At 36.8% G+C, this 13,970-nt stretch overlaps 1 protein-coding gene across 1 annotated transcript; it reads left to right on the top strand.

Moving 5' to 3' along the window:
* Positions 1-592: 592 nt before the first annotated feature.
* On the top strand, positions 593-10,646 carry nmnat2 (nicotinamide nucleotide adenylyltransferase 2). Its single transcript, XM_088350609.1, has 11 exons — positions 593-819; positions 3,745-3,833; positions 4,555-4,622; positions 4,691-4,769; positions 6,026-6,140; positions 6,203-6,283; positions 6,391-6,435; positions 7,497-7,573; positions 7,776-7,877; positions 8,832-8,899; positions 10,267-10,646. The coding sequence occupies exons 1-11, from the start codon at positions 735-737 to the stop codon at positions 10,370-10,372; spliced, it is 915 nt and encodes a 304-aa protein (XP_088206735.1). The 5' UTR covers positions 593-734; the 3' UTR covers positions 10,373-10,646.
* The last annotated feature ends 3,324 nt before the right edge of the window (positions 10,647-13,970 follow it).

Here is a 13,970-nt window from a genome sequence, read left to right as displayed (position 1 = left end):
AAAGGAAGAAAGGAAGGAATGAAGGAAGAAAGAAAGAACGAAACAAAGAAGGAAAGAAAGAAAGAAAGAAAGAAAGAAAGAAAGAAAGAAAGAAAGAAAGAAAGAAAGAAAGAAAGAAAGAAAGAAAGAAAGAAAGAAAGAAAGAAAGAAAGAGAAAGAAAGAAAGAAAGAGAATGAAAGAGACAAAAAGAAAGAAATGAAGAGGAAAGAGACAGGGAGAAAGAAATAGATAGCATTGGTGAAGACAAAAAAGAGGGAAAGAACAATACAATGAGGAAAGACAAATAATGGTAGAAAGAAAGAAAGAAAGAAAGAAAAGAGAAAGAAAGAGAAAGAAAAGCAAAGAGAGACAGAAATCTAGAAATAACAATAGAGTGAGACAAAGAAAAAGAGAAAAAAGGCGAAAGAAAGGGAGAATGAAAGACAGAAAGAAAAAGGAAGATTGAGAAAGATAGAAAATGAAAACAAAAAAAGGAAGGGAAAGCAAAAGAAAATGACACCACCCCCTATTAAGGAATGATTTTGGTTCAGCCCCTGTGCACCCCCCTCCCCCCGTTCTTTTCCTCCCCTTGGACGCACCTTACTCCGTGACGTCACTTCCGCCATCATCCCCTTCTCTCTGTCGCATCCTTCTCATCGGAGCTGCGTCGTCTCTCTCTTTCTCTCTTCAGAATCCAAAACCAAATAGCCAGAATCTTAGGAACCAGAACCGGAACCGTTTTTGGGTCGCCGCCATGCCAGAAAACCCTAAAACTCACGTCATTCTTCTGTCGTGCGGCAGTTTCAACCCCATCACCAAGGGACACCTACATATGTTCGGTAAGGGACCGTTCGGGAGGGTTCGGTCAATTTCGGTCGGGTTCGGTATTTTTCGTTCGGGTTCGGCTGGCTGTATGTTTTCGTCGTTTTCCGGGCCTCAAAGCACCCCCACGCCCCTCCCCCTCAAAATAAACAAACCCCCTAAAACCCGAACCCCACCCCATGTGACGCATCATATCATCTTCATCCGTCAAAACAGGAAGAAGAACCCCCAAAATCCTTTTCTTTTGTTATTTGTGACGTCTTTTTAGGGTGCATGTAAAAAAGGGACAACTCCATTTCTAAATGTTTGCGTTTATTCTCTTCATTTGAGTCATTATTTTGTTTTTCATGGTTGTAGTTATCATGTTCTCTTTTTAGTTTTTAATTCATTCTATTTCTTCATTATGTTTTCTTATTATTTGTGTTTTATTATGTCTTTTTTTTATTTTTGTTCTGTATTTTCTTCATTATTTATTTTTATGACGTACTATTGTTCTATATTTTCTTTTTTATGAATGTATTTTAAAGTTTGCTTATTATTTCTTTTATTTTTGTAATCTAATTCCTTTTCATTATTTATTCAGTATAATTTATTTGCACATGTTTTTTTTCAATATTTATTTGACATATTTTTAATATGTATCTTTATTGTTTTTTTTCTTCAATTTGTTCTTTAATAATTAGAATTCCCTTGTTGTATTAGGTTTATTATGATTTTATTTTGACATTTTCTTTATTATTTTATTTTTGTATTTTCTCCATTAGCTTTTTATTATATATTCATTATTTTGTGTCATTATTTTATGTTGTTTATTTTGATTATTTTCAATTTTAATTGTTCTGTTTTTATATTTTCTTTATTTTTTAAGAATATTTATATTTGTTTTATTTTTTACATTTTCTTTATTATTTGTAATGCGTTATAATTGTATTATATTTTTTTTATTATTATTTTTAAATATATAGTCTTTTATTTTGTATTTTGTTTATTATCAGTTTTTTCATATTTTTTAAGTATTTGTGACTATCTCTTTTTATTGTTTTATATTTCCTTTATATTGTTTATTATTTGTTTTTTATTCTTTTATTTTTTTATGTTTTATGATTTATTTTATATTTTTACAATTTCTTTATTTTATTATTTTTCTATTTTCTTCATTATTTATTTTTTATGATGTATTATTTTTCTATATTTTCTTTTTTTGGTTTGCTATTTGTTCCTCATTATTTATGAATGTATTTTTATAGTTTGCTTATTATTTCTTTTATTTTTGTAATCTAATTCCTTTTCATTATTCATCCACTATATTTATTCGCACGTTTTTTTTCTCAATATTTATTTTGAATATTTTTAATATGTATTTTTCTTGTTTTTTTTAAAGGAAGGAAAGAAAAATGAAAAAGAACAAAAAAGAAAAGTACTGAGAAACAACAGAAAGTGTAAAAAAAAATAAGGACAATAAAAGAAGAAAACAATAAAAAGAAAAAAGAACGAAAATAAGAACAAGTGGAAGAAAATAAAGGAAAAAAAGATACTGAAAGAGAAAAAAAATTAAAAGAAAAAATGAAAAATGAACCAAATAAGGAAAAGGAAAATGGAAAAAAAAGAAAAGAAAAGGAATAGAAAAATACGAATAGGAACAACAGAAAATTTAAAAAAAAGGAAAAAGAGAGGAAAAAAATAAAAATATTGTAGTTTGCCAATTATTACTTTCATTTTTGTAATTAATTCCTTTTTATTATTTATCCAATATATTTTATTCGCATGTGTTTTTTTTCAAGATTTATTTTAAATATTTTTAATATGTATTTTTATTGTTTTTTTCTGTAATTTGTTTGCTATTTGTTCTTTAATCATTAGAATTTCCTTTTTGTATTAGGTTAATTATGATTTTATCTTGAAATTTTCTTTATCATTTTATTTTTGTATTTTCTCCATAAAAAATTTTTTTATATGTTAATTATTTTGTCACATTATTTTATGTTGTTTATTTTGATTATTTTCAGTTTTAATTATTCAGTTTTTATATTTTCCTTATTTTTTATGAATCTTTATATTTGTTTTATTTTCACATTTTCTTTATTATTTCATTTTTATATTTCCTCCATTATTTTTTAATTATATATTCATTATTTTGTCTCATTATTTCATGTTGTTTTTTTTGATTATTTTCAATTGTAATTATTGTGTTTTTATATTTTTTTATTTTTTTTTTATGAATCTTTATATTTGTTTTATTTTCACATTTTCTTTATTATTTATAATTGTATTATATTTTAATTACAATTATTTTAAAATATTTGGTCTTTAATTTTTGTATTTTGTTTATTATCTGTTTTTTTTCATATTTCTTCAAGAATTTTTCAATATTGTTTTATATTTCCTTTATTTTGTTTATTTGTTCTTTGTTTTTTATTCTTTTATGTTTGTATTTGCTTTATTATTCATTTTTATTTCTTTCTATTTATATTTCTTTATTTTATTATTTTTATATTTTCTTTATGATTCATTTTTTCTTATTTATTTTTATGACTTATTTGTTTTGACACTTTTTTGTGTGATTTTTATTATTCTGTTTCTTTCTATAAATATATTTTTACTCTCTGTTCTTATTGTTTTCTATTTCCTTTATTTTGTTTGTTATTTGTTCTTTGTTTTTTATTCTTTTATTTTTGTATTAGCTTTATGATTTATTTTTTCTTATTTATTTTGATTATTAATTTATTTTGGTACTTTTTAAAAAATATATATGATTTAGTTTCTTTCTATAAATATATATATATTTACTCTCTGTTCTTATTGTTTTATATTTTCTTTATTTTTTAAATGAGTAAAGTAGAGTTCGGATAAAAGTCCGTTCGGCACCTGGCCAAGGTGAATTTTTCTACGACTTCAAAACCGTCAGAGGGCGTCCATTTTCTTTGTTGTGCGCTTTTGTACAGAGAAGGCGCGAGAGCACCTGCACAAAAGCGGACGCTTCATCGTGATTGGTGGAATCATCTCGCCCGTCCACGACGCCTACGGCAAAGCCGTGAGTAGCGCTCCGCCTTCCTTAGCCTTTCTTAGCCTTCCTTAACGTTAATTAGTATTTGTTAGCATTTGTTAGTGATTTTTAGCATTTGTCAACATTTCTTAGCGCTTGTTAGAACGCTTCATTCCTTCCTGCCACCATATTTTCCTTCCCCCTTTGTGTCCTTCTCTCCTGTCTTACTTCCTTACTCCTGTACTACCTCCATTATTTTCTTCCTTTTATCATCTCCTTCCTTCCTTCCTTCCTTCCTTCCTTCCTTCCTTCCTTCCTTCCTTCCTTCCTTCCTTCTTTCCATTCCACCATATATTCCTCTGCCCTTTATTTCCTTCCCTCCTGTCTTACTACCTTACTCCTGAACTACCTCCATTATTTCCTTCCTTCCTTCCTTCCTTCCTTCCTTCCTTCCTTCCTTCCTTCCTTCCTTCCTTCCTTCCTTCCTTTCCATCCTTCCGACACGAGACTTTGGTTACTTAGCAAAAACAAGTCAAGAAAACAGAAACAATGCAAGAAGGAAAACCGAAAAAATCAGATAGCAACCGGCAATAGAAACCGGAGCGAAGGGCAAAACTTCTCAGAAGGGAAAGTCCAAACGGTCCACCATAGACCAGAATCCAAGAACTTGTGCCGAAGACCGAATGGTCCAATGTAGCGGTCAAATGTAACTGGGCCACGCCCACATCGAGTGAACACCAATCAGAAGAGAGTGTCCCGGTTTTGTCAGGGTTTGGTGTCCAGCCGCCATCGCCTGACCATGTGCCAGTTGGCCGTGCAGTCGTCTGATTGGATCAGGTGGGTGGCCGCCATTGGCCGAGGACGCTGAGCTCCGCCTCCTCTGAGGGTCTGTGTTGTGTCCCCAGGGTGGACCCCTGGGAGTGCTACCAGGACACCTGGCAGACCACCTGCAGCGTCCTGGAGCATCACCGAGACCTCATGAAGGTGAGTCCCTCTGTGCTAGCCTAGGGTTCTCAAACTCCGTTTCCCTGGGGGCCGCCCACCGGAGTTAGGGGCCGGGGGGACCAAATTGGGGTCTTCACAAAAGCATCGGGTTAAAACATTCCACTCTTCTCCAGTATTGTTTTTCTGTGCTACACATAAAAAGAATGCGGCATTGGCGGGCCCATAGAAGATTGGATTGGGCTGCTTGGAATGGTCACTAGTCATGAACTGCAGTACCCAATTTGGCCGCCAGAGGGCTTTAGGGACCCCGCCAAAACATGTTTATGGTATTTATTAGGGGTGCCTTGACACCAAACCTACTGTAGATTAGATTAGATTAGATCTATTTTAGATTAAATCTTGATTAAATGTTGATTAAATCTAGATTAGAATAGATTAGATGATAAAATCAGTAATAAAATAATCCGTATTTTGCGTGGGTCACATTTGTGTAATATGTGTAAAATTTTACCTCTAGGTGCCGCTGTGTAGTTAGCGCAACCAAAAACGAGTGCTCGAAAGCACATGGGAAACGACAAACTATGGAGATTATAAGTGTCCAAACCGTTTCTCTCTTTTTGCACAGCCTTTTTCCATGAAAGAAAAGTTGAAAAAAAGGAAAAAAGAAAGATAAGAACAAGGAAAGAAAGAAGAGAAAGAAAATGAATAAAAAAATAAATACAAAATAAGGAAGGAAAGAAAAATGAAAAAGATCCAAAAAAGAAAAGAACCGAGAAACAACAGAAAATGTTAAAAAATAAGGACAATGAAAGAAGAAAACAATAAAAAGGAAAAAGAACGAAAAGAAGAAAAGTAAGTGGAAGAAAACAAAAGAAAAACTGAAAGATTAAAAAAATTTAAAACAAAAAGGAAAAATGAACCAGAAAAGTAACAGGGAAAAAAGCAAACGAAAAGGAACAGAAAAATGAATGAAAATTAAAAAAAATAAGGAAAAAGAGAGAAAAAAGTAAAAAAGGGAAAAAAACAGAAAAAGTAAGAATTAGAAGTACCGTAGTAGTGTACAAGAATAGCTCACAAAGTATATACTTTTTTTTAATGAATATTGTTTATTTTAATGAATATGTTTTACCACTAGGAGGCGTCAAATAATACATATCGTCCATTCAAACTTTGGTAATTAAGCGTGGGGCCTCAAACTATCATCCGTTGGGCCACAATTGGCCCCCAGGCCACGAGTTTTAGCTACCCTGACTTATCGCCGCGGTAACCAAAACGTGGCCCCGCCCACCCGGCAGAGAGTGACAGGCTGCATCCTGTCCAACGTCACCACGCCCGTGATTGGCCAGCCGCAGACGCAGGCTCCGCCCATCTACCGGAACCGCAACGACCTGAACCACCGACCCACCTCCGGTAAGCTCCGCCCACTCGATCCCATTGGTGGGCGCCTTCACTAGAGTTTTGTGGTTTCGCAGTCAAACTTCTGGGCAAGCTAGGCGAGAGTTTGGGCAAAGTGTGCTGCGCCCGTCCCCACATGGAACGTTTCACTTTTATCGGTGAGTGGGCGCCTTCTCTGCCGCCTTCTCCGCCGCCTTCTCTGCCGCCTTCTCTGCCGCCTTCTCCGCCGCATTATCCCCCTCATTTTCGTTTTTCCAAACCGCAGACGAGAACGCCAACTTGGGCCCCGCCCTCACCTACGAGGAGATAGGTGAGTCTCCGAAACGCCTCGTTTGTGTCCACTGGGAAACCGGAGCGCCGCTCAGGATCTCTCTCATTCGTCCTTCCTTCCTCCCTGCCTTACTTCCTTCCTTTCTACCTTCTTTCTTTACTCTTCCTTCTTTTATTTCTACCGTTCTTCCCTTTTCCTTGCTTTTTTTCTACCTCTGTTACTTCCTTCCTTTTTTACTCCCTTTAATTTTTCCATGTTTCCTTTTTCTTATATTTCCTTCTGTCCCTCCATACTTCATTCCTTCTTTCTTTTTTTCCTACCAATTCTTTTTCCATATTTACTTCTTTTTGTTCTGCCGCTGCTCCTTCCTTTATTTTGTTATACACCCGTTCCTTCCTTCCTTCCTTTTGTTCCACTTCCCTCCTTTTTTCCTTCCTTCACCTTTTCTACCTTTTCCTCTTTCCATACTGTTTCCTATTATTTTGCTTAATTCCTTTCTGCCTTTTCTACATTCCCTTTTCCATATTTCCTTTTTTTCTTTCCTTTCTTTTATTCTACCTCTATTTTTTCACTCGTTTTGTCCTACCCCTGTTCTTTCCTTCCTACTTCATCTCTTTCTTTTCTTCTTTTTTTCTTACTTTCTATACTTCCTGCTTTCATTTTATCATACTTCCTTTATTCTCACCTTCCATCTGAGCTTCCTTCCTCACCCCCTTTTCTCTATTTTTCCTCTTTCCATACTTCCTTCTTTCCTTTGGTTCTACTTCCTTCTTTCATTTTTCCACTGTTCCTTTCTTTAAACTACTTTCTTCATTCCTTCCTTTTTCTAAATTTCATCTTTCCATATGTACTTCCTTCCTTCTTTCCCTCCTTTTTTACTGTTGTTTTCTAAATTTTCCACCTTCCTTTTATTCCTTCTTTTTGTCTTACTTCTCTCATTCTTCCCTCTTTGAGAATTTGTTCTACCATTCCTTTTTCCATATTGACTTCCTTCTTTCCTGTTAATCTACCCCTGTTCCTTCCTTCCTTATGTACTGCTCCCTTCCTTCCTTTTCCTCCCTTCCTTCCTTCCTTCCCTCCCTCCTTCCCCGGATGTGCAGAGTTGCGCATCTTGCTCCTGTGTGGAAGTGACCTCCTGGAGTCCTTCTGCATCCCTGGCCTGTGGAAGGACAGTGATGTAAGCCCCCCGTCGAAAACCCCTCTTTCCTGCCTTCCATACCGCCTGCCGAGGACACGGCATCGTGACTTTCTCTTGCAAAAAGTCCGGCCTTAACGAAAAAGAGCATGCGAGACGTGTTTTTCGGAATCCATTGTGGCGAAACGGCAGCGTCCGATCGAAGTCAGGGACGAGTGAGCGAAGGCATTTTGTGCGCTTGCAGATGGAAGTCATCGTGGGCGACTTCGGCATGGTGGTGGTCCCTCGTGACGGCGCCGACACCGAGCGCATCATGAAGCAGTCGGCCGTGCTGCGCAAACATAAGGTTCCGTTCCTTCAATTCCTTTGTTTTATTCATCCGTTTCTACCTTTCTCTTCCTTCCTTTCCTTCATTTTCTTCCTTCATTGCCCTTTTATTTCTTTTTTTTCTCTGTTTTCTTCCGCCGTTTCCTTGATTTCTTCAATTTTCTTCCTTTTTCTTTCATTTCCTTCTTTTTTTCTTTCATTTCTTTCATCCATTTCCTACCTTTCTCTTCCTTCCTTTCCTTCATTTTCTTCCTTCATTGCCCTTGTTAATTTCTACTTTTGCTTTGTTTTCTTCCTCCTTTTTCCTCATTTCCTTTGTTAACTTTGTTCTTTTCCTTTATTTCTTCAATTTTCTTCCTTATTTCATTCCTTTCCTTTCCTTCCTTTTTTTTATTCATTTCCTTCGTTTTATTCATCCATTTCCCACCTTTTTCTTCCTTTCTTTCATTCATTTTATTCCTTCATTGCCCTTGTATTTTTCTTCCTTTCCTTTGTTTTCTTCCTCCTTTTCCTTTATTTCTTCAATTTTCTTCCTTATTTCCTTCATTTTCTTCCATCATTGCCCTTTGTTTTTTTCTTCTTTTCCGTTGTTTTCTTCCTCCTTTTCCCTCATTTAGATTGTTGACTTCCTTCTTTTCCTTTGTTTCTTCCTTATTTCATTCCTTTCCTTCATTTTCTTTCTTCATTGCCCTGTTTTTTTCTTCTCTCTCGTTGTTTTCTTCCTCCTTTTCCCCCTCATTTCGATTGTTGACTTCCTTTTTTTTTCTTTATTTCTTCAATTTTCTTCCTTATTTCCTTCCTTTCCTTCATTCTCTTCCTTCATTGCCTTTTGTTTTTCTTCTTTCACGTTTTTTTTCCTCATTTCATCTGTTTACTTCCTTCTTTTCCCTCATTTCTTCAATTTTCTTCCTTACCTTCTTTTTTTTCCTTCATTTCCTTCGTTTTGTGTCTAACTCGCCGTCCTTTGAAACAGGACAACATCATCGTGGTCAAGGACGACGGCAAGCATCCCATGGCCCACGTCAGCTCCACCAAGAGCAGGTGAGTGCCTTCAAAACGTCCTGCCTTCAACTGTTCTTCTTTTCTTTTCAGCTTGCATAACATTCAATGCAAAAAATATGGTAAAAGCATATCAAACTATGTCTGAATCGGAGGCAGAACACTTTGCACGTTTTAAAGAGACAGTGTGTGATATTTGAGCACAGGATGTAGCGATACTGTGTCGTGCGACTGAAAAACGAGTGCTAAAACGCACGAGGAACTCAACCAACTACAGAGACTCAGAGTGGCCAAAAAGCAACTGTTTTGTTTTTTGGCCCGGCCTTCCATGAAAAAAAGGAAAAAGTGTCAAGAACCAGAACAGGATCAGGACCCAAACGCGTGACGTTCTCACACAAGCCTTTTATTTTACGGGAAATGGGGAGTCATGCACGTTAGGCAGCGGTCTGCTGTGAAAAAGACAGGAAGCCAGAGACCAACGAGATCGATTCCAATTGCCCGAGTTGATATCACACAGATGGGGTCGATACCGGACAGGATGGGACAGGATTGATAACAAAACACGATATCGAAATAAAACAGGACAAGCTAGACGGGAACGAAAGCTGGAGAGAATAATAAAAAGGACAAAAATAGACAGGCACAAAACTGGAAACCGATATTAAACAGGACAAAAATAAACGGGAACAATACCGGACTGGGAAATACCAACAGGAAAACAGGAACGAGTCAGAACCCACGTCTTGCGGGGAAGAAGTTTGTTGACGGACAAACAAAGGAAGAGAAAGCGCACTGAGCTTAAAAAGACGGAAAGCCACACGGGCGGGGCCAATTGGGCACCATGGCAACCGTGACAAAAAGGGGAGGAAAATTAAGAAGGAAAAACAAAGAAAAAATGGAAAAAAAGAAAACAAGGAAAGAAGAAGAAAACGAAAAAAAGAAGAATGAAAAGAAAATGGGAAACGAGAATAACAAGCAGGAAAAAGAAAATATGAAAAAAAAATAGGTGAAAAAGAAAAGAAAAAAAGAAAAACAAGTAGAAACAAAAACGAAAAGGAGAAAAAACACAGTTTCGGGGGTTTTGTATCAAATAAAGGCAACTTTCTTGAAAAAAAAATACAAACTTATATAACAGTTCATGTATTTTTTGCTTATTATTCGAATCAATATAGTTGTTTTAATTCCCACTAGAAGGCGCTAAATGATACACAATTTCAATTTGATGATTATTTTCCCATTTTGCTACATTTTGAAGTCATTTATCCCAGAAAAATCATCCTTATTGTGAGATGTACAAAAAAATGAAATAAAATAAAGCAAAAGAGTTGCCCACCCCTGCCTTCGAGTGAGCTTAGACTTTGTCCGCTTTTATTTTGAAGGAGAGGAAGTGACGTGTGTTGTATTTCCAGGTTGGCTCTGCAGCACGGCGACGGTCACGTGGTGGATTATTTGTGCCAGCCGGTCATCGATTACGTCCTCAACACGCAACTCTACATCAACAAAGCATCGGCATAGAAACCGCAGTGGGCACGTTACGGAACCCTGGAATCCCCACAGTCCCTTCCTCGTTTAAACGGGGCATACTTCCATTTGGACCAGGATTCCTCTTTTCTCATTAGGGACAAAAGTCTGTTTTCATTGAGTTATCCCTTCCCCTTTTACTCCTACCCTTCCTTTTTTTACTTCCTTGCTTCCTTCTTTTCTTATGTTCTGTTTCTGTTTTTCATTCCCCCTATACTTCCTACCTCCTTCCCTCTCTTCTTCTTTTTCTCTGTACCTTCCTTCCTTCTTCCTTTCTAGTTTTCTTTCTCCCCCTTTGTTTCTTTCATCCTTCCTTCCTTTTTCTACCTTTCCTTCATTTTTCACTTTGTTTTTCTACCTGTCCTTCCTCCCTTTCATTCCCTCCATTTCTTCTTTCATCCTTTTTGTTCTACTTTCTTTTCTTTCTTCCTTATTTCTTTCCCTCCTTTATTTTTTTCTATCTTTACTCATTGTTCCCTTTAATTGTATTCTATCTTTCCTTCCTTCCTCCTTCTTTCGTTCAAGTTTTCTTTCTCCCCCGTTATTTTTTCATCCTTCCTTCCTTTTTCTACCTTTCTTTCATTCTTTGCTTTTATTTTTTCTACTTGTCCTTCCCCCCTTTCATTCTCTCAATTTCTTCCTTCATTCTTTTGTTCTACTTTCTCTTCTCCCATTTTTTCCTTCATTATTTCTTTCCCTCCTTTTTTTCTATCTCATCTTCATTGTTCTCTTCAATTTTATTCTACCTTTCCTTCCTTCCTTCATTGTTTCTTTCCTTCCTTCCTTTTGTTGTGCCTTCTCCCTTCTTTCATTTTGCTTTACCGTTGCGCCTCCTTTCCTTTCTTCCTCTTTTGTACCCATGTTTTCTTTTTTTTCTTTCCTTCCTTTTTTGTTTTGCTTTTGTGTTTTCATCCCCTCCATCCTTCCAACTTTCCTTTCTTTTGCCCTACAGTTTTTCTGTCCTTTCTTCCTTCAATCACCCCTTTCTTTTTTGTACCTCTGTTTCTTTTCAACATCCTTGTTTCCTTCCTTCTTTTCTTCCTTCCTTCCTCCCTTCCTTCTTTGTTTCTTTCCTTCCTTCCTTTTGTTGTACCTTTGTTTTTTTCCCTATCTTCTCCCTTCTTTCTTTTTTGTTCTACCGGTGTGCCTCCTTTCCTTTCTTCCTTTCTTTGTAGCTATGTTTCTTCCTTTTTTCTTTCCTCCCTTCTTTTTGCTTTACTTTTTTTTCCTGCCGTTTTTCTTTCCTTCCTTCTTTTTGTTTTACTTTTGTTTCTTCATCCCCTCTGTCCTTCCTACTTTCCTTTCTTTTGCCCTATCGTTTTCTCATCCTTTCTTCCTTCAATCACCCCTTTCTTTCTTTTTTGTACCTCCGTTTCTTTACACCATTTTTGTTTTCTTTCCTTCCTTTGGTTCTACCTGTGTCTTCTTTCCTTCCTTCCTTTTCTTTTATTCGACAACTGTTCCTTTCTTCCTTCCTTTTTTTTTAATTCCTTCCTTCCTGCTTTTCCGTGACCTCGATATTCTGCTCCCGGGGCTCCTGGGAATCCGCCAGAATGGAAGTATGCTCCTGGTTTGATATTTTCCGCTCCAAATATATCGCAAGAACTCTCATTTTCTTCCCATCATCCTTTGCTGTTTAAATAAGAAAGAGGATCTTGCGTCGGACGGGCAGGGTCCCGGTTAGCCCCGGGTCAACACGAGTAGACGGGGGCGGCCGAATAGTTGGTTTGTGAAGGGTGTATTTTTTCCGAGTGGCCGTGCATGAGGTGCAGCTAGTCCTTGTCCTGTGATCCCTTCAAAATAAAATGCCAAAAGACCACGTCGCCGTTTTTTTTTGCAGTCCTTTTACGAGTCCAAATATTTCCCGTGACTATTTTGAAGGCGCAGCTCGGTTAGCCACGGAGACAGGACCCACTTGCGTACGTTTCTCTCAGTTTTATTGGGAAGAAGGGAAAGGATTGCACACACGATCCGGTGGTCGCGGGGAGCAGGTTGCTCTGAACGCGGAAGTAGGACTTCCGTGGCGAGCAAAGGCAGTGTCGAGAGCGGGGAAAAACAGAGCAGTAGCCGGGACGGGGGAGCAAAATCGTAGTCGAGATCAGAAAAGGGGTCAGAGCCGGGAATCACACAGGAATCAGGACAGGAGAAAGTCAGGGTCAAAAGGCTTGCCTAGCGCGTAGCTGAGGTTCGCAGACGGACTGACAATCGGTGACAGGAAGACGGGGGTTTAAAAAGAAATCGGCAGCCAATCAGCGTCTGAGGCAGTAATCATGACAATTGTTTTCAATTGGATTTGTTTGAGTTTATATTTGGATTCGCCATTTGGTGGCGCTGAAGATCCACCACCAGAATGAGTCCAAAATTAGCCTCTTTTGTCTCAAGTATTATTCCGAAGGAACAATTTTTCAAAACACAGTTTATTTTGGGTTTTAAATGATCGATTTTGCAAATCTTTATTATCGATAAAGATAGATAGATAGATGGATAGATAGATACCATAGATACCATAGATAGATAGATACTTTATTCATCCGTGTGGGGAAATTCATACTTCCAGCAGTATCCTTTTGTTGTTCATTAGGCTCATCGTAATTGTCCGTCTGCTCTCCCGTCCCGAGTTACGACCTGTTTTTGATCCCGACCACGTCTACTCTCCCGTTCTGGCTTCCGACTCGTTTCCGACCCCGACCACGTTTTTGCTCTCCAGTCCCGGCTATCGACCAGTTTTCCTGTTCCTGACACCGCCATCGCTCGCCACAAATTTCCGTGTTCGGATCACAAGCCGAGTACGAGAGCGAACCCCGGAGCGTGGGCGCAGCCCTTCCTCGTTCCTTCAATAAAACTTGTGGTAAACGTTACGCAAGTGGGTCCTGTTTACGTTCTGGTCCTGACATTAAAAGACAGACTTGATATGGTATTGGTATAACTTTAAAAGAAAACTGAAATTCTATAAAAATAATATTACAGAAATACTACAAAACTAAAATAAAATAAATAATATATTACATCCCTGTTTTAAGCATTTTTTTATATTAAGAAAAGAAAAATACAGAAACAACAAAAAATACTACTACAAAATCCAGATACACAAATACTATAAAAATAAAACACAACATATTTTAAAAAATGCTTAAAACGGGGACCTAATAGATTATTTTGCTTTATTTTGAAAAAAATAATACAGAAATTTCACAAAAAAGAAACTACAGAAATACTATGACAGAAATACGACAAAACGCTACTTAAGAAATACTACAAAATACCACATATCAAATAAAATATCAAATGAAATGCTTAAAACAGGGACTTAATGGATTGATTGGCTTCAATTGTGAGTGTTTCAAAACCAATTTGATAAAACTAATGTATTTAAAAAAACAAATAAAGAAAAATATCACAAGTACATGTCTGCACGTACTGTATAAATGAAGAAAAATAGTATGCATACAAAAAGATTGTCCTTTTCGGGTTTAGAATGCACAACACGGCACACAATGGAAATCAGTTGAGTCAAAAGACCGTGAAAAGTCAACCGCGTTAAAGCGAGGCTTCACTGTAGTTTCTTCTTTGTCTTGAGCCGAATGTTTCCGAA

This window comes from Urocampus carinirostris, chromosome 1, assembly GCF_059441175.1.
Source record: "Urocampus carinirostris isolate Australia breed hairy pipefish chromosome 1, RoL_Ucar_1.0, whole genome shotgun sequence".
Classification (NCBI taxonomy): domain Eukaryota; kingdom Metazoa; phylum Chordata; class Actinopteri; order Syngnathiformes; family Syngnathidae; genus Urocampus; species Urocampus carinirostris.
Note: the sequence above shows the minus strand (reverse complement) of the source record. Positions and strands in the feature narration are given on the sequence as shown.

Excerpts from the sequence above, each read along its gene's own strand:
- nmnat2 (XM_088350609.1), top strand. The coding sequence starts at position 735 with ATGCCAGAAAACCCTAAAACTCACGTCATTCTTCTGTCGTGCGGCAGT. Across the intron at positions 820-3,744 it reads GGGACACCTACATATGTTCG|AGAAGGCGCGAGAGCACCTG; the intron begins GTAAGGGACCGT and ends GCTTTTGTACAG. Across the intron at positions 6,436-7,496 it reads CCTCACCTACGAGGAGATAG|AGTTGCGCATCTTGCTCCTG; the intron begins GTGAGTCTCCGA and ends CCGGATGTGCAG.